Genomic DNA, 26064 nt, shown 5'->3' with positions numbered 1-26064 from the left:
AATCAGTTTACATTGGCTAGCTACTTCACAGTCATGCTTAGGAAGCTGATTCAATATTTAACGTGCATCAGCAGTGGACTCTATTCACAGCTTTCGAACCAATTGGAATGTGATACTTCTTGTCTTGGCCGATGGATGATTTGATTTATTTACTTTATATACAGTCTTACACCAGAAGGCACCAATGCTGTTTACATAGTTACATTACAAAAAACATACAGCGAGAAATTACGATTTTACAAACAGTTAAAAAAGAAAATAAATAAAAATATAGTATAGAGTATAGAGCTAAGTCTATAGAATTTTTCAAAACTGTATATTAGCCAAGCTCTTCCAAGTGCCTGATGGTAGCTGTGCAAAAAACTCCATCTATATGGGTTGTGTGCATATTGCTTTGAGTTTTAATTAACTTAACTGGGATTGTTGAAACATGTTTACCTTCCAGAGATGAACTGTGCTTTGGTAGAAGATGAAGGTATAATCCAATTCGACTGATTTGAAACCCATCTGCCTGCAAATGCTCGGTCAACTGATGTAAAGTTTTGATGCTTCGATAAATGTTGCTCTGTTTTTTTATTGTGGGAAGCTGAATCATGCATAGCAATGCCTAGAAATTTTCAGCAGACAACAGCTGGTCCTCTTCAATTTGTGATCTACCTGAACAGTTTTTTGATGTTCAGTGCTTTGAATAGTTCTGGATACTCTTTCAAAATAGGACTGAGTTTTTTCTTTCTATTGTTCCTGGCCTTTTCTGGTCATCCTTCTTTCTCTTTAACTTAGTTTCCATTCGGCCTTTCTTTTCTTCTTTCAGAGTTTTCTCCTGTTCATCTGTTTCTGTGCTTAGATCAGCATTCAACACATCAGTCTGTGACTGCAGTTGTAATGCCACTGATGCAATAGCTGACTTCTTTGTACCAGGCAAAGAATCATTGGCTGCAGCATCTTCACCACCAGTAGGAAGTATATCTATTGCTGTGGAAGTTTGTTGAGGGATTAATGGACTGTTTTGTCCTGCTGGAACTGAAGATAATTGTTTTGACCAAAATTTCAGCAAAAACCTCTTCTTTTTCTTAGCAGCAGCCAACAATTTACTTCATGAGCTGCTTGGCTTTTACTAGAAAATCTTAAGCATTCTTAATTTCAGTCCATTTCCTTGCAAGTTCTTCCTGGCAAACCTGATTGTTTTTAGTATAATATTCCAAAACATATGCTTTTGAATGACTGAACAGTTAACCTATGGGGGACTCTAGCAGATGGGCTCGAGACTTAAGAGGTTAGGATTGTCAACTAATCAAAATTTTTTCTGGATTCTACAGATTTGTAAATTACCTGTCTCAAAGCCAGAAGGTTGGATAAAACATGTGGATGGTTTTCAGAGCATCCACAAATATGGTTTGGGTTTTTTTTTTTGTCTTCTGTAAATTTGGTTAGGGTGCTTTACAGAGAATCTCAAACCACAGTGCTCGTTAATAGTGGCGTAGCCAGATCTGACATTTTGGGTGGGACCAGAGCTAATATGGGTGGGCACTGTGCATATAGGTATGAATAGTGTTTCTTGGGATACTACAAAATAATGCCTTAGAATGCACTTGATGATGAATTTCTAAGTAGTCTGCCCAACAGCTGCCCTGCATCGACATAAGCCACAGACATACTTAATGGAAAACCCGATATTTTTAAATATATTTCCATTATGCCATAACAAATTTGACCAGACATAGATCTACTATAATGGCAAACATCTCAATGCACATGACAGAATCCTGCAATATAATTACAGCAATGACGTATAGCAATGTATTCAAATTCTGATAGCACCTCAATAATAGCAACAAAGTCCCTTCACTACCAGGTACTTTGTAAAGTAACACTAAATCCTGCAAAAAGGCTTCTCAGATCCTATGTTGCAAACCTTAACACCAGTTCCAATAACAGTACCTTTACAAAGGAAGCAGTGAATATACATAACAGCACTACGCATCCCATTGGAAAAGCCAGAAAAGTCATACTCATAGAACCCCACACAAACCATATGCCAGCAGAATCTCTCATCTACTCGGACACATGCAGGACATACAAAGACCAACACTCATCAATTACAGCTTTTCCCTTCCCTATCCCCCCCATCCATCCAACTCCGTAGCCCAGAATCTGCCCTTCTTTTCCTTCCCTACTCCCCCCCATCTATCCCAGTAGCCCAGCATCCATCCCATAGCTAGGCATCAGCCCTACCCTACCCCCACCCCTCCCTGTAGCCTAGCATCAGCCCTGTCCTACCCCCATCCGCCCCCCCATGGTCTGGCATCTCCCCACCCCCACCCTGGACACAAGCATTAACAAGCATTAAATATAAGACCTTTTTTATTTTAATGTCCTGGGCACTGCAGAGCTCACCTCCACCCAGAAACCCACCTACATTAAATTTAAAACTTAAAAAAAAAATTTTTAACCAAGGCACTGCACTGCAAAGACCAACCCCATCCAAAAACCCACAAAGGCACCAACCTGGGCACTATTAAAATTTATTGTTGATGGGTATCTGGGTGGGGATAGGCTCTTCACTGCCTAGGGGAAAAAAGGTGTATTTAATGATTAAATATATCTTTTTTTTACGCAGTGAAGAGCCCACCCCCACCAGCCAGCATTAGACTGTACACATTCAAATTTTAAAAATATATTTTACCTGGGCTGGGTAGCTGGGCTTCGGTGGTGGCAGGCACTGGTGCAGACTCAGAAAGCACTGTGCTGAGTGCTCCACTCTGTGTGCGCAGTTGTGCGGCCGCAGAGAAGTGCTGAGGCTAAGGCCTTGGGTGGGGGTGGGGGGGGAGGTCAACAAAAAAGGCTGATTCATCCATCGAGGGGTCAGTGAGGAACGCAACACTAATGGCAATGAAAGCCAGCAGATTTTCCCATGCAGCACTGCGATGCCGTCACGTGCACTGTGGAAGAGGAGCACAAAGCAGCAGATTCCAGAGTGAAACCGGATAGGGAGTGAGTGACGTGCAGTGCTACAACGGTCGCCACCTACCCCTACCCACTTCCAGATCAGGACCCGGCCCGCACTTTAAAAAAAAATGTGGTAGGTAGGAGGAAGAGGACCGGAGAGTTGTCAGCTGCCTGGGTGGGCCTGAGCACTAAGTACATGAGCACATGAACAGCACATCACCAGCAAGGACAGAAAGTGTATGTGTGAGTGTATCTTATCTTGTTTTAAAAGAGCATGTGTGCCTGAACAGTAAGAGTGTAAGCATGTGTGTGTGTATATATGCCTATAGAATGCGTATGTATATGTTTGTGACTCTTGTGGGGACATTCTCATATACATATGACCTGGAGTGGAGAAGTCCAATGACTGAACCTGTGTGCTTAGTATGTGAAGGGACACTTCAGTCTAGGGAAATTTATCCAGCTAATTATTCCTAATTAGGCAAATTCCTTTAAATTCTGTCCTAATACTGACTGCACTTTGCCTATATATATATAAGATACACCAAAGAGGAGTGGGGGGGAGCTAAATATCATTTTATAACTTTCTTTTTTCTTTATTTGTGAAGATTTTCTCACACACAAAATGTTTTGTAAATTTATACTTCATACTCTTTGGAGCAGTCTACCCCGGCATCTCTGGTTTGTACCAGAAGCAATGGAAGGTGAAAATGACTTGACCAACTTCCCAGGCTCACAGCGTGCTGCTCAACAGCCAAGTTACCCTGTTCCAGGAAGGAGACTTTTTGGCTAGCCCTGTTTTTGAACTGATATCCCCATCTAGTGTGTTATTTGTAGTCCTTGATTCTACCCACTGAAATCAGCACTACACATTCTATAATGCACTAGAAATCCAGGTCTGACAAAGTCTCCCTTCTGGAACTGAGTAACTTGGCATCTCTCCAACTCCAAACATTAAACCACTCTATTTGAAGCATGTGCTTTCCGAGTCCCCAAACTATTACCAGTGGTTAGTGCAGTGGACTTTGATCCTGGGGAACTGAGTTCGATTGCCATTGCAGCTCCTTGTGACTCTGGGCAAGTCACTTTACCCTCCATTGCCCCTGGTACAAAATAAGTACTTGAATATATGTAAACCGCTTTGAATGTAGTTGCAAAAACCTCAGAAAGGCAGTATATCAAGTCCCAGTTCCCTTTCCCATAGCAAGACAGCATTTCCCCTGCTATTTCTTTAGAGGTGAAATGTGGGGGGAAGTCATGAATGAAAAAATGTTGGGGGGTGAGGGCAAGGGAAAAATGTGACTCAAGGGGGAGGGAGATAAACCAAGACAATGGGAGACCTTGCTGGGGGGGGGGGGGCTTTACAATATAAGTTTACTTAGGGTAGTGATTCCCAAACCTGTCTTGGAAGAATCCAAGCCAGTCAAGTTTTCAGGATATCCACAATAAATATTCATGAGATTAGATTTTCATACCAAGGAGGCGGTGTATGCAAATCAATCTAATGCATATTCATTGTGGCCTCCTGAAAAACTGACTGGCTGGGGTTCCCCCAGGACAGGTCTGGGAATCCCTGGCCTATGGCCCAATATAGTGTTAGTCTGACCCTACTGATATCGGCAGTAGCAGCTTTGCAAATCTCTATAGGTCAGCCCAAAGTACAGATGCATCATCATAAGACTGAAACAAACCACAGCTAAACCCATCTGGTTTGAAATCAGACTGTGTGTTACCTTATTACAACTCTGGACTGAGCACAGTCAGCTGAAACTAAATCAATGTTGTGTCCTCAACAGCAGCTAGGCTGCACTGTAACATTTAACATTTTGCATGGACTGTAAGTGGAGGTTCAGATGAAAATCCACATTACTAAAATGTCATAAAGGTTGGCATTCTTCTCTTTGGTTAGGGTGCCTTATGGAGAATCTCAGGCTAAAGTGCTCATTAATGGCAGTCTGCTTATGAGTGGATTCTCTTTAGAGGCACAAAACAGGGCTGCCCAATGATACTACTATTGTTCCTTTTATCCTTGGGAGCTCCTGCACCATTGATACAAGCTAAAGCGGGTGTGCAAAAGGGTGGCCAGGTGAGGGAGAACATTTAAAGTAGCAGCCTATACTGATGATTTGTTGGTACATCATCTTTCCCTTCAGGAGTCTTGTTAGATCTTTGATGGAGGAATTTTAGTGGCTTGGAGCATTTTTCAGGATTCTGTCTTAATTTGGACAAGTCCAAGGCATTGGTAATGGGGGGAGACCAAAGGTGCTGGTAAGGGGAATAATCAGTAAGGTGGGTGAATAAGGCTTTTGCCAATCGAGAAACTTACTCCATGAATTGATGCAGATGGAGCAGCTAGCCTGCCAAGTAAACAACAGATCTTCATGTACTATTTTGGAAGGTTGGGAGCCTTATACTCAATCTCTACCCCATAAACCAAGGAGTCTAATTTTGAATGACTTGTAACAGTTGAAGGGGAATTATGAGGAATTGGTGTTGGATGGATACCCAGGTGGAGATGCAGCATTGAACATAGGCCCTATTTCAGTGGTTCCCAAACCTGGTCCTGGAGGCACCCCAGGCCATCTGGTTTTTTCAGTATACCCATAATGAATATTCATGAGAGAGATCTGCATGCACTGCCACCACTGAATGCAAATCTCTTTCATGAATATTCATTGTGGATATACTGAAAACTTGATTAGCTGTGGGTGCCTCCAGGACCAGGTTTGGGAACCACTGCGCTGTTTCATTGGCTTAATGCTGAGTTGCTACAGAGGGAAGGGAGAAGGAAAATATCTAAAATGTATGGAGGAACCTATACATGCTGCTGTGATTAAGGGGCTTTGAGATGAGACATTTAATTTTTGTGTTTTGTGATACATTAGTAAAGAGAGTTGAACATAAAAAAAACCCACTTATTTTCAGAAACCTCTTAAAAGTCCGACACATAAACAGATAAGAAGCTATAACTGAACCAAAACAACCAAGTACTATTCTTTTAATAAAAAGCAATGCACAGTTTATTAAAAGGCTATCCTTTATACTCCTAACTCATCATCTACTATATGTTACAACTTTGGCACTATTTGCTAAAAGATATTTTTCTTCTCTGCCATATCCATTTGAAACTCTCCTTTGTTACTGATATTTGTGCCTGAAAATTTACTTTTTCTCCCACTGGTTACAATATTGCTATCAATCTAGAAATTGTATAGTTGTTTCCTGATCAATCAATACTGTGTGTGCTACTATATTAGTTACAATACAGCAAACTGTATGATAACTGAATAGATTAATGCATGTTATTACCTGAGACACCCAGATATGCTTCCAGAGTTAGGAATTCCTTGATAAATCAGATAACATTATTCTCAGTCTAAGGGAAACACTTTTCTAAAGGAGATCCTTCTCTATTTGCTCCTCAGCAGGGCAAGTACTGTGCTATCTGCTATAGTGCGTTGTCAAGACTCCCAAGAGGGCTTTGTCAGTCAGAGGATCAGAACTGCTGGCTACAAAGAGAGATGGATACTAGGGAGAGTAGAAAAATGTTATTACGGTGTACACTGTTGACAATTAATTATAAATCTTTATATATTTACTAACTTTATGAACCTTCTGTTATTGTGTATTTCTTTAAAAATATGAATTTTTAAAGTATTTATTTATTTTAGCTGGCAAGACTCCCTTTGTGGCAACAGAAGAACAAATCCTTTTCAAGGACTGTGCTGAAGCTTACAAATCAGGGCTTACAACAAGTGGCATTTATACACTAACTGTACCCAACACTACAGAAAAGATCAAGGTAGGATATTTTCCAAATATGATAAAGTGTTAGGATGAAATGGACAACAAAAATAATCAGAAACATTTATAGTAAATCCAACAAAAATGCATATGCTTGTATGGATATTTGTGCACAAGAATCAGTAGCTCAGGGAAGGTATTAGCTGTATTTCATTAGGAATAACCCCCCCCCCCCCCCACCCACCCACATTTAGAGACATGAAAGAGCTCAGGTTCTGAGGTGAGACTCTTTTTTAAAGAACTGTAACAAATTACAAGTAGGGCAATAATTGAAGCTTTTGTGGTAAAACACTGTTTTGATTGAGTGAAACATGCCTAAAAAGGCCATTTCTGTGGATAAGTGTGCCTGCTGAGGAGGGAGTTTACATCTGTCTGCACACATTTGTGCATGCTTGAATGAATGAACATACAAAGGGAGCAGAAATGAGGAGCTACAAGGGTTGAAGGGAGGACAGGCCCACCACCTGATGAATACAGTAGTCAGCAGTAAAAGCAGTGACAGGGGCACCAGGTGCCAATATTCAAAGAAGCAGAAGCAGGTAGCTCAACAGCAAATGAAATGTTGTTGGGGGAAGGGAAGAGACTTGATATACTGTCTTTCTATGCAGGTGGAGTGAAGAAAAATAAAGTGGCAGTGCATAGAAGAAGTAGTGGGGTGTCGAGTCCCCTCCACCCAAAAATGTCCCAGCAGTGGCAATGGAAAGTAAGATTGTGGTTGGTGGAGAACTCAGGTCCCATCATTCAAAAAGGAGCTAGTTACAACTGAAAGTCATTAAATTATAATGGCTGGGGAAGGGAAGGCAGATGGAGGGTAAAAAGTGCACACTGCACTGGGGAAGGGGAGGCCTACTCTGAAAAGGACGGGTTCCACCTTAATTATGATGGAATCAGGTTGCTGACATTAACATTTAAAAAGGAGATAGAGCAGCTTTTAAATTTGAATGGGGGTGGGGGAGCCAACAATCCCTCAGGAGTGCATAAGGTATCTTTGAAGGACACTATAATAACAGGATATTTAGGGAATCCCAAAAGAGGTTTCAACAAAGGTGAAAAAGCCAGGCGTTTTAAAGGGTAAAGCAGCAAAGGTTGCAATTTCTATGTAGCTTGTAGATGCACGGAAAAAAGAAAAATACTTTGAAGTGTCTGTATACAAATGGTAGAAGCCTAAAAAAATAAGATAGGAGAGATACTATATAGCACTAAATGAAGAGGTAGACATAATAGGTATCTCAGAGACCAGGTGGAAGGAGGATAATCAATGGGACACTGTGTTAGCAGGGTCTAAATTATATCCCAATGACAGGATGGATCAAATAGGAGGGGGGGGGGGGGGGTTGCGCTATATGTTAAAGAGAAAATTGAGCCAAACAAAATAAAAATTCTGCATGAAACAGACAGCAAAATGGAATCTTTATGGCTACAAATTCCATGTGTGAAGGGAAAGAATATACGCATAGGGCTATGCTACCGACCACCAGACCAGAACAATCAGACAGATGAAGATATTTTAACAGAATTTAGAAAAGCTAGCAAACTGGGCAATAGTATAATAATGGGTGATTTCAATTACCCCTTATTGACTGGTTAAATGCCACATCAGGGATTCCTAAGGAGATAAAATTCCTAGAAATAATAAATGACTGCTTCTTGGAGCAACTGGTCCAGGAACCAACAAGAGGGGGAGCTATTTTAGATCTAGTGCTTAGAGAAATGGTGTTGGGTCCACTGGGATACAGTGATCATAACATGATCAAATTTGATTTAATAACTAGAGTACAGTCACTAAGGAAATCTACTGTAGCAGGATTTAATTTTCAAGGGGTAGCTATGATAAAATGAGGAAGAGAGTCTTTAAAAAAAAGCTGAAAGGCTCAGCTGCAAAGGTTAGGACTGTAAATCAGGCATGGATGTTGTTTAAAAATAGCATTTTTGGAAGCCCAGTCCAGATGTATTCCATATACTTTTTATTTTTATTTATTTATTTATTTGGATTTACCGCCTTTTTGAAGAAATTCACTTGGCAGTGTACAGCAAGAATAAAAAAAAACAAAGACAATAGACAATTACAGCAGTAAAAATATCTATACAGCACATAGTATGGTGTAGTATGCTACTTACACAACAAAGCATCTTAATAAACAGTATAGGGTGCAAGTGAAGGTAGAACATGTAGAGGGGCATTTTTGATATGATGTCTAAGTCTGACTTTTGGACGTTTTGATTAAAACATCCAGAATCCAAATATAGCAATTTCTGAAATAACAAATTGCTGTTTTTTTTTCAAAAATGGCCACTTGCTAGATTTTTTTGTGCTCTGCGAGTTTATCTTTTTGGTCCATTTTTGAAAAAAATATGTGGGTACAGTAGGTTTTTGGTGGGTTATGGGGGGCTGACACTTTCTACCACAAGTGAGAGTGGATTATGAGCCTGGTTCTCCCTTCTCTACAGTGTACTACACTAACCACTAGGGGTTTTTTTTTTGTTACATTTGTACCCCACGGTTTCCCACTCATGGCAGGCTCAATGCGGCTTACATGGGGCAATGGAGGGTTAAGTGACTTGCCCAGAGTCACAAGGAGCTGCCTGTGCCTGAAGTGGGAGTCGAACTCAATTCCCCAGGACCAAAGTCCACCACCCTAACCACTAGGCCACTCCTCCATTCCAGGGACCTGCTTGTTGCTCTAATAGGATTGGCCATAACACCTGAAGCTGTCATAGAGGCTGATATATAATGTCTCATTCACTTTTGGGGGGATGGGCATGCTTTTATTTCTCCAGTGGTCATCTGGTCATTTAGGACAATTTTTGTGTGACGTGGAGGGGCATAATCGAATGGGGGCGTCCATCTCTAAAGATGGCGCCACGAAGGGGCGGGGAAACACATATTATCGAAACAAGATGGGCGTCCATCTTTCGTTTCGATAATACAGTCAGGGACGCCCAAATCTTCACATTTAGGTTGACCTTAGAGATGGCCGACCTTGGTTTTCGCTGATAACGGAAACCAAAGTAGTCCATCTCAAAAATGGCCAAATCCAAGCCACTTGGTCATGGGAGGAGCCAGCATTTGTAGTGCACTGGTCCCCCTCACATGCCAGGGCACCCTAGGGGGCACTGCAGTGGACTTCACAAATTGCTCCCAGGTGCATAGCTCCCTTACCTTGGGTACTGAGCCCCCCCCCCCCGGTCCGCCTGCCTGAAGTACAATGCACCCACTACAACTGCTCCAGGGACCTGTATACTGCTGCGATGGACCTGAGCATGGCACTTGAGGCTGGCAAAAAAGTATTTGTAACCTGTTTTTTAATGGTGGGAGGGGGTTAGTGACCACTGGGGGAGTAAGGGGAGGTCATCCCCGATTCCCTCCGGTGGTCATCTGCTCAGTTCGGGCATCTTTTCATGGCTTGGTCATGAAAAAAAATGGACCAAGTTGGCCAAGTGCTCGTCAGGGATGCCTTTCTTTTTTCCATTATCGGCCAAGGATGCCCATCTCCTAATCACGCCCCAGTCCCATCTTCGCTACCCTGCCGACACGCCCCCGTGAACTTTGGTCATCCCCGCAATGGAAAACCTTTGAGGGTGTAAAAAAATCGGCTTTCGATTATGCCGATTTGGGCGGCCTTGCGAGGAGGACGCCCATCTCCCGATTTGTGTCGGAAGATGGGCGCCCTTTTCTTTCGAAAATAAGCTAGTTAGTCATTATTAAAACAGATTTCGCTAAAAATGTCTTAGTTTTAGTCCTGAACGTTTTCGTTTTGTTCCATTAAGGCTTAAAAACGTCCAAGTTTTGGGAAAGCCCACTCCTCCTCTTAATATCCCAATGACACGCCCCCTTGAGATCTTGATGCACTGCAGATGAACAGCATAGAAAAATGCCTGGAAAATGGGTTTCGAAAATACCAATTTGGATGTTTTGGCAAGAAAAACGTCCAAATGCTGCTTTATGCCACTTTTTAGACATTATTCTCTTTAAAATGAGCCCCACAGAGAGATAAGATAAAGCTAGAAAGGACAGCAAACAGCCAGCATGGTTAAACAGAGAAGTGAAAGAGGCTATTATAGCCAAAAGAACATCTTTCAAAAAATTGAAAAAGATCTGAATAAGGAAAACAAGAAGCAAAAGAACCACTGGCAAGTTATACGAACAGCAGTGATAAAGAAAGCTAAAAGAAAATACGAAGAGAAACTTGCCTCTGAGCTAAAAACTCATAGTAATAACTTTTTCAGATATATCATAAGCAGAGAGCCTGTGAGGGAATCTATGGAACCGTTAAATCATCAAGGAGTAAAACAGGACTTAGGGAGGACAGCGCCATAGCAGAGAGGCTGAATTAATTCTTTGCCTCGGTCTTTACTGAAGATGATGTAAAAGATCTACCTGTACCAGAGATGGCTTTCAAGGGTGACAATGCAGAGGAAATGAAAGAAATCTTGGTGAACCTGGAAGATGTACTGAGCAAAATCGACAAATTAAAGATTAGTAAATCTCCTGGACCAGATGGTATACACCCCAGGGTACTGAAAGAACTCAAATATGAAACTGCTGATCTGCGGTTAGTGGTCGTTAAAATCATCCATAGTACCTAAAGATTGGAGAGTGGCCAATGTAGTAACAACTATTTTTAAAAAGGAATCCAGGGGTGATCCAGGAAATTACAGACCGGTAAGCCTGATGTCAGTGCCAGGCAAAATAGTGGAAACTATTATAAAAAATAAAATTACTGAATACGTAGACAAACAAGGTTTAAAGAGACAGAGGGGGCATTTTCGAACGGGGCCGGCCATCTCTAAGGGTGCCCATCTCCGAGGAAGGCGCCGAGAAGGGGCAGGGCCAACCGTATTTTCGAACGAGATGGCCAGCCATCTTTCATTTCGAGAATACGGTTGGGGCCGGACAAATGCCTTGGATTTGGCTGGGTTTGAGATGGCCGGCCTCGGTTTTTGCTGATAATGGAAACAGAGGCCGGCCATCTCAAAGCCGGCCAAATACAAGGCACTTGGTTGTGGGAGGGGCTAGCATTTGTAGTGCAGTGGGTTTGGAAGGGCTCCCATTTAACACCACAAATGTAACAGGTAGGGGGGATGGGCCTGGGTCCACCTGCCTGAAGTGCACTGCACCCACTAAAAACTGCACCAGGGACCTGCATACTGCTGCAATGGACATTTGAGGCTGGCAAAAAATGTTTTTAAAGTTGTTTTTTTGAGGGTAGGAGGGGGTTAGTGACCACTGTGGGAGTCAGGGGAGGTAATCCCCGATTCCCTCCGGTGGTCATCTGGTCAGTTCGGGCACTTTTTTGGGACTTGGACGTGAAAAAAAAGGGACCAAGTAAAGTCGGCCAAATGCTCGTCAGGGCCGGCTTCCATTATAGGGCGAAGCCGGCCATCTCGTGCCACGCTCCTGTCCCGCCCCCGTCCTGCCTTCTGCAACCTTGCCGACATGCCCCCTTGAAGTTTGGCTGGTTCCGCGACAAACTGCAGTTGAGGCCGGCCAAAATCGGCTTTCGATTATGCCGATTTTGCCGGCCTTGAGAGATGGCCGGCCATCTCCCGATTTGTGTTGGAAGATGGCCGACCTTCTCTTTCGAAAATAAGCTGGAGAGTCAACATGGTGAAGCTGAATCCAATTTGCTTCAGACCTTTGAAGTCAAAATGATTAAATATTTTGACACCCACCAGACAGGACTTAACAAAGATCTGGGTTTTCTAGCCCATTATAAACCATGAAATTCCACTGCTTTGTCACCCTCCAATCACCATGCTTATTTCCCTGTCCCTCATCCTCTCAGCCCTCCCTGCTTCTCAGCTAACCCACCCCTCCCTCATCCTTTTAGAATGTCACTGAAATACTTTGATGTTTCACTTATATATGCTGTTACTTATCAAAATTTGCTTATTTCTGATCTGACGAAGAAGGGATACCTTCGAAAGCTAATCAAAAAATGTATTAAGTTAGTCCAATAAAAAAGGTATCATCTTATTTTCTTTCCTATGTTTTATTTTATTCTATTTCTATTGATTACCTTTAAAAGTGGACTAACATGGCTACCACATATCTCTACTTCATTTCTTCGAAGTGCATGAATAAACATGTGGATAAAGGTGAGCCGGTTTTTACCACACCTCTCTACTTATAGATTTTCAGAAAGCGTTTGACAAAGTCCCTCATGAGAGGCTCCTGAGAAAATTAAAAATCCATGGGATAGGAGGCAATCTTCTGTTGTGGATTAGGAAATGGTTGATGGATAGAAAACAGAGGGTAGAGTTAAATGGCCAATTCTCTCAGTGGACGAGGGTGAATACTGGGGAACCCCAGTGATCTGTACTTGAACCAGTGCTATTTAACATATTTATTAATGATCTAGAAATGGAAACAATGAGTGAGGTGATTACATTTTCAGATGAGACAAAATGATTCAAAAAAATTAAAACGCATGCAGGTTGTGAAAAAATGCAGGAAGATCCTAGGAAGTTGGAAGACTGGGCGTTCAAATAGCTGATAAGATTTAATGTGGACAAATGCAAAGTGATGCACATTGGGAAGAATAATCCAAATCATAGTTATTTGATGTTAGGTTCCACCCCAAAGAAAAAGAGCTGGTGTCATCATGGACAATACACTGAAATCTTCTGCTCAGTGTGTGGCAGTGGCCAAAAAGCAAAAAGAATACTAGAAATTATTAGGAAAGGGAGAGAAAATAAGAAAGAATATTATAATGCTACTGTATCACTCCATAGTGCAATCACACCTTGAGTATTGTATGCAATTCTGATCACCGTATCTTAAAAAAGATATAGCAGAATCAGATAATGTTCAAAGAAGGGCAACCAAAATGATTACAGGGATGGAACTCCTCTCATATGAGGAAAGGCTTAAGAGGTTAGGACTCTTCAGTTTCAAAAACAGATGGCTGAGAGGGGATATGATAGAGGTCTACAAAATACCGAGAGATGTAGAATTTATTTATTTATTTGTAGCATTTATACCCCGCTCTTTCCCACTCGATAGCAGGTTCAGTGCAGCTTACAATGTACAGTGCAAAGTATCACAAAGATAATGGTTTACAATGTATGGTACAAAATATCACAAAGATGACATAATTGTATGGGGTGGGACAAGAGGAAGAGATGTGAGGGGAGGTAGGGGTAGTGTTAGTAGTGTGGGTAGGTTCGTGAGTTATGTTGGGTCATTTGGATAGGCTTGTTTAAAGAGGTAAGTTTTCGGCAGTTTTCTGAAGGGTAGGTGTTCGTTGGTTGTTCAGATATGTCTTGGTATTGTGTTCCAGAGTTGGCTGCCTAAAACGGAGAAGTTGGATGCATAGTAGGTTTTGTATTTGAGACCTTTGCAATTGGGAAGGTGAAGGTTGAGATATGTGCGAGAAGATTTGGATCCGTTCCTGGCTGGAAGGTTGATTATGCTGGTCATGTAACCTGGAGCTGGTCAGCGTAAATTTATTTATTCCTCTTTCAAAAAGTAGGGGGCGCTCAAGGAAGTTACATGGTACTACTTTAAAAACGAACAGGAGGAAATATTTTTTCATTGAATAAACAGTTGAGTTCTGGAACTCACTGCCAGAAGAAGTGGTATAAGCGGTTAGTGTATCTGGGTTTAAAAAAAGGTTTGGAATAGTTCCTGGAGGAAATGTCCCTAGATCAGAAAAATCAGGTAAAAGTGATGAGACATCTTATTGTAGCCTGAAGATCCTGTGCAGCAGGGACTTAGAAAGAAGTAACCATTCCCACCTGTGTAGACTAGGTCACCAGAGTGAGAGAAGTGTATGTAATAGAAAAATTAACAGCAAAATTACACCAAAGAAAACCAATACAGGAATGGGACACATTTTGGAACAGTCTAGAAAAAGAATAAGTAAGAGGAGATTGAGCCGTTAGAAGATAGAATGAAGTGATAAGTGGTTTCTCTCCTCAGATAGTAGGGCTTGATTCAAGAAATTGTATTATTTGATTTTTGGATTATCTGCTGTATTAATGTTCTGAAAGTTTTTTTAATAAAGTGCACATTACAGATCTGCAACACAGGGTCACACACACAAACACATCCTCATATGGAACACCTTCCTCTCTCCCCCTCCCCCCGGGATGTATATGCACACGGCCCTATACAACACCCCACTCCAACAAATACTCCCATGACTTGTCTATGTGCAAATCCCCCCAAAATAAACCCAGCATCCTCTGTCCTCATGCAGCCATGCCCCTCCATACACATAACCTCGATACTACTTCCCACCAGAGTCAATATCCCCATAGCTACCAAAACCTTTATTAAACACATTAGTATCATTTGTATAGTGCAACAAGGTATACAGTGTTTTACAGAAAAATATGAGAGACAATTCCCCGCTTCTTGGAGCTTACAATTTAGTTAGGATAGACAGACAAAAAGAACAAACAACAAAAAAGATGAGGAGGGAGACTAAGTTAAAATGGGACGAGCAGGGAAGAACACATTTCACCTTTTGATAATTTCCTTTCCTTGATTCCTGCTACTAGTTCAGACTAACAGGTTATGCCACCTACCACCAGTTGGAGGCAGAGAAGCTACACTATCCAGTGATATCACTGATATAAGGAGTGGTACAGCCTGGAACTTGTCAGTATGCTAATGCCAACACTGATATATATATACAGTGGGGGAAATAAGTATTTGATCCCTTGCTGATTTTGTAAGTTTGCCCACTGACAAAGACATGAGCAGCCCATAATTGAAGGGTAGGTTATTGGTAACAGTGAGAGATAGCACATCACAAATTAAATCCGGAAAATCACATTGTGGAAAGTATATGAATTTATTTGCATTCTGCAGAGGGAAATAAGTATTTAATCCCTCTGGCAAACAAGACCTAATACTTGGTGGCAAAACCCTTGTTGGCAAGCACAGCGGTCAGACGTCTTCTGTAGTTGATGATGAGGTTTGCACACATGTCAGGAGGAATTTTGGTCCACTCCTCTTTGCAGATCATCTCTAAATCATTAAGAGTTCTGGGCTGTCGCTTGGCAACTCGCAGCTTCAGCTCCCTCCATAAGTTTTCAATGGGATTAAGGTCTGGTGACTGGCTAGGCCACTCCATGACCCTAATGTGCTTCTTCCTGAGCCACTCCTTTGTTGCCTTGGCTGTATGTTTTGGGTCATTGTCATGCTGGAAGACCCAGCCACGACCCATTTTTAAGGCCCTGGCGGAGGGAAGGAGGTTGTCACTCAGAATTGTACGGTACATGGCCCCATCCATTCTCCCATTGATGCGGTGAAGTAGTCCTGTGCCCTTAGCAGAGAAACACCCCCAAAACATAACATTTCCACCTCCATGCTTGACAGTGGGGACGGTGTTCTTTGGGTCATAGGCAGCATTTCTCTTCCTCCAAACACGGCGAGTTGAGTTCATGCCAAAGAGCTCAATTTTTGTCTCATCTGACCACAGCACCTTCTCCCAATCACTCTCGGCATCATCCAGGTGTTCACTGGCAAACTTCAGACGGGCCGTCACATGTGCCTTCCGGAGCAGGGGGACCTTGCGGGCACTGCAGGATTGCAATCCGTTATGTCGTAATGTGTTACCAATGGTTTTCGTGGTGACAGTGGTCCCAGCTGCCTTGAGATCATTGACAAGTTCCCCCCTTGTAGTTGTAGGCTGATTTCTAACCTTCCTCATGATCAAGGATACCCCACGAGGTGAGATTTTGCGTGGAGCCCCAGATCTTTGTCGATTGACAGTCATTTTGTACTTCTTCCATTTTCTTACTATGGCACCAACAGTTGTCTCCTTCTCGCCCAGCGTCTTACTGATGGTTTTGTAGCCCATTCCAGCCTTGTGCAGGTGTATGATCTTGTCCCTGACATCCTTAGACAGCTCCTTGCTCTTGGCCATTTTGTAGAGGTTAGAGTCTGACTGATTCACTGAGTCTGTGGACAGGTGTCTTTCATACAGGTGACCATTGCCGACAGCTGTCTGTCATGCAGGTAACGAGTTGATTTGGAGCATCTACCTGGTCTGTAGGGGCCAGATCTCTTACTGGTTGGTGGGGGATCAAATACTTATTTCCCTCTGCAGAATGCAAATAAATTCATATACTTTCCACAATGTGATTTTCCGGATTTAATTTGTGATGTGCTATCTCTCACTGTTACCAATAACCTACCCTTCAATTATGGGCTGCTCATGTCTTTGTCAGTGGGCAAACTTACAAAATCAGCAAGGGATCAAATACTTATTTCCCCCACTGTATAAAAGACAATTCCCCACTTCTTGGAGCTTACAATTTAGTTAGGATAGACAGACAGAATGAACAAACAACAAAAAAGAAGAGGAGGGAGACTAAGTTAAAATGGGACAAGCAGGGAAGAACAAATTTCACCTTTTGATAATTTCCTTTCCTTGATTCCTGTTACTAGTTCAGACTGACAGGTTATATCTATATCTATCTATCTATCTATTGATAGATACAGAGAGAGAGAGAGAGAGAGAAATTATTAAAAAAAAAACTTCACATAAGAACTCTATATAACAGAACTAAAGTTCTTATAGATACAACTGAGTGGTAGACAGATGCTACAAGAGATTCCCTGAATGCCACAATCTTCCTGGACAGGAACTGGACTGATCTAGCAAGAATAAAGGAAAGAAAATTCAACAGTAAGAAAAAATTCCACCTAATTTTCAATCCTGCTAGACTAGTGCAGGCTTGAAGGGATATAGCAAAACTCTATCCCTCAGAGTGGGAGCAAGACAAGGCTCCCTCCAGCACTGCCCCGCCAAAGGCACCATCATCTCTGTCCCTGATTTAATCTTTTAGTGCTTAAGAAACTGTTGGACTTCGGAGACTAGTGAAAACGTAGAGCACACTGGAGGGGTCTCATGTGTGCTTTTGCCCACAGGACCACCTCTAATATAGCTGCCATGGAACCTAGAAGCTGCAAATAGTCACAGGTTCTTGGGGCCTACCACACAGAAAATGCTCTCCTCTGGGCAAGGAGCTTATCCATCCTTTCCTGAAAGGTTAAGCCTGCTCCCATCTTGGCATTGTATTTATTTTATTTAATTTCTTACCTACTGCCTGCAAGTCTACATAAGTACATGCCATACTAGGAGAGACCGAAGGTCTATCAAGCCCAACATCCTTTTTTCAACAGTGGCCAATCCAGGTCACAAGTACCTGGCAAGATCCCAAAACACTACAATACATTTTATGTTGCTTAATCTAGAAATAAGCAGTGGATTTTCCTCAAGTCCATTTTAATAATGGTCTATGGACTTTTCCTTTAGGAAGCCATCCAAACATTTTTTAAACCCCGCTAAGCTAATCACTTTTACTACAGTCTCTGGAAACAAATTCCAGAGTTTAATTACACACTGTGTGAAGAAATATTTTCTCTGATTCGTTTTAAATTTACTCTTTGTAGCTTCATTGTGTACCCCCTAGTCCTTGTATTTTTGAAGAGTAAACAATCAATTCACATCTACCCATTTCATTACACTCATTATTTTATAAACCTCTATCACATCTCCCCTCAGCCATCTTTTCTCCAAGCTGCAGAGCCCAAGCCACTTTAGCTTTTCCTGGGGAAGTCGTCTCAACTCCTTTATCATTTTTGTCGTCCTTCTCTGTACCTTTTCTAATTCCACTATATCTTTTTTGAGATGCAGTGACCAGAATTGAACACAATATACGAGGTGCGGTCGCACCATGGAGTGATACAAAGGCATTATAACATCCTCATTTTTGTTTTCCATTACTTTCCTAATAATACCTAACATTCTATTTGCTTTCTTAGCGGCCGCTGCACACTGAGTGGAGGATTTCAACGTATCATCAACAATGATGCCTAGATCCCTTTCCCAGTAGGTCTCCTAATGTGGAACCTTGCATTACATAATTAATTCGGGTTCCTCTTTCCCATATGCATCACTTTGCACTTGCTCACATTAAACGTCATTCAGGAACAGTAGGTATTTTTGTGCCCATGGAGGGCTCACAATCTGAGTTTGTACCTGAGGCAATTGAGGGTTAAGTGACTTGCTCAAGATCACAAGGAGCTGCATTGGGATTTGAACCAGGATCCCCTGGTTCGCGGTCTGCTGCTCTAACCACCAGCTTACTCCTCCACTCTGGATACCCAGATACTCAAAAGCCTGTGAGGGAACAAAGTGGATCCTGGCATAATTAATTATCCAACCAAGATATTTCAGCAACCCAATCACTCTGGACAAGGCTGCTCACAACTCTGACTCATTTGAGCCAACTGGCAAATCATCCAACTAAGTGAACCCATATGCCCTCCCTGCAAGGGATATTTATTTATTTTATTTGCAAAACTTTCTATACCACTCTAGTCAACAGGCAGAACAGAGTGGTGTACAGGCTAACATAGACAACAGGAAAGGAACTCCATCAATGTAAGGAAACCAGGGTAGTTAAGTTTAAAGACACGTAAAGCTAAAAGAAAGCAAAATAAACACACAGAAAAACAGGGTGAAGAAATAACACTGGTAGTTTCAATCAGACTGTTTCTCCAAAAGCTAATCAGAAAAGCCAGGCTTTCAGTTCAGTTTTAAAGTTCTTGAAATAGGAATTGCTCTGGAGAGAGAGCGCATTCTTCTTCCTTGCGCCAAATGTGAGGAGCAATGAAGAATGTGATGTGATGTGTTGATTCCAAGTGTGCACATTTTGGACTGGGCAGGACTAAACAATGATTGTTTAAAGAATGAAGGGTTATGGAGGGGCAGTAAGGAATATTTGAACCGGAAAGATAGTTGGGGATATCAAGCCTAAAGGCCTTAAAAGTGTGAGTGGCAATTTTATAAGTAATCCTTTGTACAATGGGGAGCCAATGATATTGTTTCAGCAAGGATGAAATATGATCAGAGTAACCTAATAGCCTTGTTCTACAGCGATAGAAATTTCTTTAATGTGTGACGGGGTAAACCAGCATAAACAACATTGCAATAGTTAAGACGGGTGGTGAAAAAGAGAGGATTAATACAGGGAATTGTGGAGCGTCAAAGAGGTGATGAATCATTCGCAATTGGCGAAAGAGTAAGAAACTAACTTTAGTCAGGTGTGAGATTTCTGGCAGAAAGGAGAGAGGAATCAAGGATAATACCTAAATAATGAAAGGTAGATACTGGTATAATAGAAGTGCCAAAGTAACGGGGGATGGATGAAGGACAGAAGTACCGAAAACCAGCAGGCAATAGTTTTATCAGGATTGAGCACTAATTGATGATCTTTTAGCCAACTAGCAACTGAATCAAGACAGAGCTGTAAAGGAGGGAGAGTATGAGGTAATAGGATAGATCAACAGAATGCTGTCAGTATAAAGGTAGTCAGAGATTCCAAAAGGTTGGATGAGAGCAGCAAGAGGACTCAGAAAGAGATTAAAAAGTAGAGGAGATAGACCTGATATTGACTGGGTAAAAGCAGGGCTTTTTTTGAAGGGGTACTTGAGGGTACTGAGTACCGGCACCTTTTCCATTGTCTGCTAAAATTGACCCTTCCTTAGCGTCGCTCGGGACCGGGTCCAGGAATTGATTGATGGGGTTATGCACCTCCTCCATCAGGTGGAGACTGAGAACTTTGAATCTAGAGAGCCAATAAGAGCCCTGGCCACCTAGCCCTAGAGTCAGTATTCTCAGTCTCCAGCAGGTGGAAGGAGGTAAGAGCCCTTTAGTCTCTTCTGGGACTTTTTTTTGTCTCGGCACCTTTTCCATTGTCTGCTAAAATTGACCCATGGTCCCCAAGTTTTAATGAAACAGCTCAGGCTCTACACACCAATTCTGCCTTGTCGTAGATTCTGTAACTGGTTGCAGGGGGCCTGGCTATTGTGGGGTGGGTCCCTCAATGATCACCCCACCCCTGAAGGGTGGCCTGGCATTTGAGTACCGGCACCTTTTTTGCTTTGTTTTGAAACTGAATGAGACCTTAACCCCTTTGAACTGAAATTTGTGGAGGAGGGGAAATAAACTGCTTTGAAGTAAAACTGTGTCGTATGGAAGGACTTTGTTTTTGGACTGCTGAAGGGAGCCTACCATTCCCCTGAGGGTTGCTATCAGGATTACAGTTATTACAGTGTTCAAAACAAAGCAAAAAAGGAAAAACCCTCCCTTTAAATCCAAGTTCTCCCAGGTCCAACCGTCTGGGTTTCAGTTTTAAAAGTCTTTCCGTTTGGGTGGTTGCAGAATGCAGTACACCTCCCACAACACAGCTACTTGACTCCTGTGACCACCCACTGCCTTCAGTCCCTGCAACTCTGCCCCAGAGTACAATTACAGTCCATGTCAACCGGTTCCTCCAAACCTGGGGTGCTGGGCCCTCCAGACTCTCCTTCCTCCAAGCACTCCATTAACTCTGCTTCTCTGCTAGGCTGTTGGTTAGAGACCTCCTCCCCCTCCCAGGTGGAAGGAATCTTGTACTGATTTCTGACCCAAGGGAATTGAGCTTTGTCATCACGGCTCCCCCTTTGGCCCTCGTCTGCCATAGCAGCTGCTCTTTCCAGTCCTTTCCCCCCTCCGTTCCAAGTGGTGTCCCTACGGGGTTTTGGGACCTACCCCCCTAATTCCTTCTCTCAGGACCTTGTGGGGAATGTAGTCTGGCCCCATACCTCCTCCTGACCTGCTTAGACCCTCCAACCTCCTTACACTATGAAAGGTGAAGTGGTACTGATAGGTGATTTTAACATGCCGGATGTTGATTGGGGAGTCCCTGCTGCGGGGTCATCTAGAAGCAAGGGGATCTTGGATTCTCTACAGGAAGAATTGTTCTAGCCGTTGATAATGGAGCCTACATGAACGAAGCTATTCTGGACCTGGTGCTTACAAACATGGATATTGTTTCTGATGTTACAGTGGGTAATCATTTGGCATCCAGCAATAACAAAATGGTGTAGTTCAATACCAAGACACATGAGGAGAGGGCTTATTCAAGATTGAAGGTTCTAGACTTCAAAAGAACTGACTTTGCCAAGATGGGGAAATATCTCAAGGAAGAGTTAGTTGGATGGGAACAGCTGTGGGCAAAACTGAAAGGAGTTGTATTAAAGGTGACAAACCATCATGTTAGAAAAGTATGTAAGAGGAAGATGTTACTTTGGTTCTCAAATGTAGTAGCTGAAAAAATGGTTAGCCTTCATATGTTACAAGATGATGCAGAAAGAGGAAGATAGGCAAAAATATCTAGAATAGCTAACAGAAGCTGGAAAAGCTGTCAGGAAAGCAAAGATACAAATGGAAGAAAAGATATCTAGTACAGTAAAACTGGGAGACAAGACATTTTTTAGATATGTAAGTGACAGGAGGAAGTGCCAAATGGCACAATGAGGCTCAAGGGTGAAGGGAATGAATATGTAGAAGCTAAGGATAAAGCTGAACTGCTTAACAATTATTTCTGTTCTGGTTTCACCGATGAAAGACTGGGTTAGGGCCACAGAAAACAAATGCTAATGGGAACTGATATTTGGTAGACCAGGGGTAATTCTCACAAGACTGTGTTCATGAGGAGCTAGCTAAACTAGAAATAGACAAAGCGATGGGGCCTGATGGGATACATCCAAGGTTGCTCAAAGAACTCAGGAAAGTTTTGGCGGCTCCATTGTCTGACCTCATCAATGCTTCCTTAGAGTCTGGAGTGGTTCCGGAGGACTGGAGAAGGGCAGATGTGGTCCCTCTGCACATGAGTGGTAAGGAGGAGGTTGGGAATTACAGACCTGTTAGTCTGACCTCGGTGGCTAGTAAACTATTGGAAATGCTTCTAAAGCAGAGGACTGCAATGTTTGTAGAATAGAATGGACTGCAGGACCCAAGACAGCATAGTTTCACTAGAGGTAGGTCTTGTCAGACAAATCTGATTGATTTCCTTGACTTGATGACCAAACAGCAGGATATGGAAGGGGTGCTAGATGTGGTGTACTTGGATTTTAGCAATGTCTTTGACATGGTTCCACACAGGCGACTGAACTGAGTGCCCTCAGTATGGCTGCTAAAGTGACTGATTGGGTTAAAAACTGGTTAAATGGAAGGAGACAGAGGGTACTGGTAAATAGAGTTTGCTCCGAGGAAAAGGATGTTATCAGTGGTGTACAGCAGGAATTGTTCCTTGGGCCGGCTCTTTTTAACATCTTTGTGAGTGGTACTGCAGAAGGACTGTCTGATAAGGCTTGTCTCTTTGTGGATGATACCAAACTTTGTAATAGGGTAGACACCCCGGAGGGTGTGGATAGCATTCAGAGAGATCTGGCAAAGCTTGAAGAATGCTCCAGCAACTGGCAACTCAGATTTAATGCTAAAAAATGCAGGGTCATACACTATGGTTGAAAAATCCAAGGGAAATGTATAGTATAAGGGGGTGAAGTACTTCTGTGTATGAAAGAAGAGCGAGACTTGGGGGCGATTGTGTCTGATGATCTCAAGGTAGCCAAACAGGTAGAAAAGACAATGGTCAAAGGATGCTCGGTTGCACAGAAGAATGGCCAGCAAGAAAAAAAAAAGAGTGATAGTGGCCATGTATAAGTCTCTGGTGAGGCCACATTTAGAATTCTGTTTGCAATTCTGGAGACCGCACCTACAAAAAAGATAGAAACAGGATGGAGTCGATCCAGAGGGCAGCTACAAAACTGGTCAGTGGTCTCTTTCATAAAGCGTATGGGGACAGACTTAAGGCTCTCAATATGCATACTTTGGAAGAAAAGTAGGAGAGAGGGGATCTGATAGATATGTTTAAATACCACTGTGGCATTAATGCACAGGAGGTGAGTCTCTTTCAAATGAAGGAAATCTCTGGAATGAGAGGGCATAGGATGTAGTTAAGAGGTTATAAGCTCAGGAGTAATCTAAGGAAATATTTTTTTCACAGAAAGGGTGTTAAGACATGTGGAATCGCCTCCCGGTGAAGACAAGGACTGTGTCTGAATTTAAGAAAGTGTGGGACAGTCACATGGAATCTCTTAGGGAAAGGAGGAGATAGTTGTTGCTGTAGATGGGCAGATTGGATGGGCCATTTGGCTCTTATCTGCCATCATGCTTCTGTGTTTTCAGCTTCCTGGGCAACTGCATATAATCTGATTCCAAATGAATTTGAACAGAAAGTTCGTTCCAGATAGCAACCACTTGGAATGGAAACAAAGCATTAAGCTGATGTTTAAATCATACTCTCTTAAGAGTTGTAAATTTTAATTAAAAAAAAACTATCCTGAACTCGAGCAGAAATATAAAAAGAAAAGGAAAAAAATTGAATCAACAGTTCCGAGGTAGTTCTGTATAATACCTGAAAATCTAAACAAGTAGCCTTAAAAATAATCCATGCTCATACATGAAGCCAATGTAGCTTTTTAATATATTCAAAAACACTTTTGTATTTCATTAAATGAAAAATCACACTGCCGTATTCTGTATTAATTGTAGTTTGAATAATAAATTGCCACCCAGACCAACATATATAGAGCCACACTCCCTCAGATAGGACTGACCTCTGGATCCCTTAGCCACAGGACACACCTTGTCCTCAGGAAATTGCTGCAGCTTTGCCAATCCCAAATTCTTGACCAGTTTCTCCAAGTCCTCACTGAACAAGAAACATCCCTGGAAAGGAAGCTTGCTCAAGTTAGTCAGAGCAGAAGTTTCAATCCAGTCTTCAGGGCGCATCTAGCCAGTCAGAGTTTTCAAGATGTCCCCATTCAATTTAATTGGGATATCCTGAAAACCCTGACTGGCTGAGAGTGCCCTGAAGACTGGGTTGAAAACCAGTCTTACAGGTTGAATCCATAGACTAATTGTGCTGCTAAAGCCACAGAGCGAGATCTATCATAGACCAAGTGATAAAGAACATATGCCATGAAGGCCACCCCCAGCTCAGACATACCATCTCAATGCTCTAACTGCTGAATCCAGCATAGTATGGATCTCACCATGTGAAGTTGCCCAGGGGTATGTGTCAATAAAATTAAGCACCCTTAACCCCCCAACCCCCCATTCTCTATTTCTGTGAATAATACTATCATCTCTTCTGTCTACTCAGCTCATAACCGGGTACATTTTGACTCTCCTCTCTCTTTCTCTGCACACATCCAATAAACTGCTACAACCTATAATTTGTTTTCCTCTAACACCAAGAAAATTTGACCTTCTGCAGCTCCTCAGTATTTTTCCTCTCTTCTCTTTCCCTATACCCTTCCCTGGAAACTTTGTTCTTCAGCTACATCACTCTTATCTGTATCCTTCTCCTCCACTGCAACTTCAGACTCTTTTCCTTCCATCTTGCTATACTGTATGCCTGGATTAGATTTCCTGAGTCAGTACATCATGCTCCATCTCCTGCCCCATTCAATTCCAAGCCAAAAGCTCACCTTTTTGAAACAGCTGTTAACACTTAACCTCTTATTCATTTGTCTAATAGCCATTTAAAGTTTGTACGATAGCTCACAAAACCCTTTATGGATTGGCTCCTGCTTATCTGTCTGAATGCGTTCAGATAATGACTAAAGAAAGATGCCATCATGATTTTATGCTGCTACATTTTCCTAATCCTAGTAAACTGAAATATAAAACAATTTTTTCTGCAAGTTTTGCATATCAAGTTCCTGATATTTGGAATACTCTTCCAATTCAAACCAGAAAGATACAAAATTCTCTGCTCTTTAGGAAGGAACTAAAAACTTTTCTTTTTAAGAAATTTCTGGTTGCTAATTAGACTCATTTTTATGTGTATTTGCACTGTTGGTTTGCACAGGGATTGCTTAATACAGAATTATCTGTTTCTTTAGAAAGGCACTAAATTTTTTTCTCTTCAGATAATTTTGGTTGTTAATTAGATTCATTTTATGTGTATTCACGCTGCTAGTTCCGAGGGACTGCCTGGTTTTTCTTTGATTCTGTAATCTGCAAAGACTCGGGTATTTGCAGAATATAATGTAACTAGTAAATCAGGCCCGTTTCTGACACAAATGAAACGGGCGCTAGCAAGGTTGTCCTTGAAGTGTGTATGTTTGAGAGAGTGTGTGTGAGACTGACTGTGTGCGAGAGACAGAGTGATGTGTGAGTGTGTGACAGAGAGTGAGACTGGGTGCGAGTGTGTATGTGAGAGAGTGTGTGTGTGAGAATGAGTGTGTGTGCCATGGGCCCCCCTCTCTCCCTCCAAGTTCCAGGGTCGTCCCCCTCCCTCCCGCCGAGTTCCAGGGTCATCCCCCTCCCTCCGCCCTTGCGGAAACAGGAAATGAGGGCGGGATCAGAGCTAACACAAAGAGAAGGGCCGAGCGTGCACGCCTGGGGGCGGTGATGTGGGGGGGGCGTGGAGTTGCGGTGAGGGCGGGCCCTC

At 42.3% G+C, this 26064-nt stretch overlaps 2 protein-coding genes across 2 annotated transcripts in view; one reads left to right on the top strand and one right to left on the bottom strand.

Moving 5' to 3' along the window:
* MCPH1 (microcephalin 1) overlaps positions 1-26064 on the bottom strand; it is a 629434-nt gene that overhangs the window by 314177 nt on the left and 289193 nt on the right. The gene's annotated exons all lie outside the window — the stretch shown is intronic.
* ANGPT2 (angiopoietin 2) overlaps positions 1-26064 on the top strand; it is a 248444-nt gene that overhangs the window by 184414 nt on the left and 37966 nt on the right. The window contains exon 5 of the mRNA XM_030198945.1: positions 6618-6748. Within this exon, the coding sequence (XP_030054805.1) occupies positions 6618-6748 (131 nt within the window). The remainder of the gene's footprint in view (positions 1-6617; positions 6749-26064) is intronic.

Source organism: Microcaecilia unicolor, chromosome 3, assembly GCF_901765095.1.
Source record: "Microcaecilia unicolor chromosome 3, aMicUni1.1, whole genome shotgun sequence".
NCBI lineage: Eukaryota > Metazoa > Chordata > Amphibia > Gymnophiona > Siphonopidae > Microcaecilia > Microcaecilia unicolor.
Note: the sequence above shows the minus strand (reverse complement) of the source record. Positions and strands in the feature narration are given on the sequence as shown.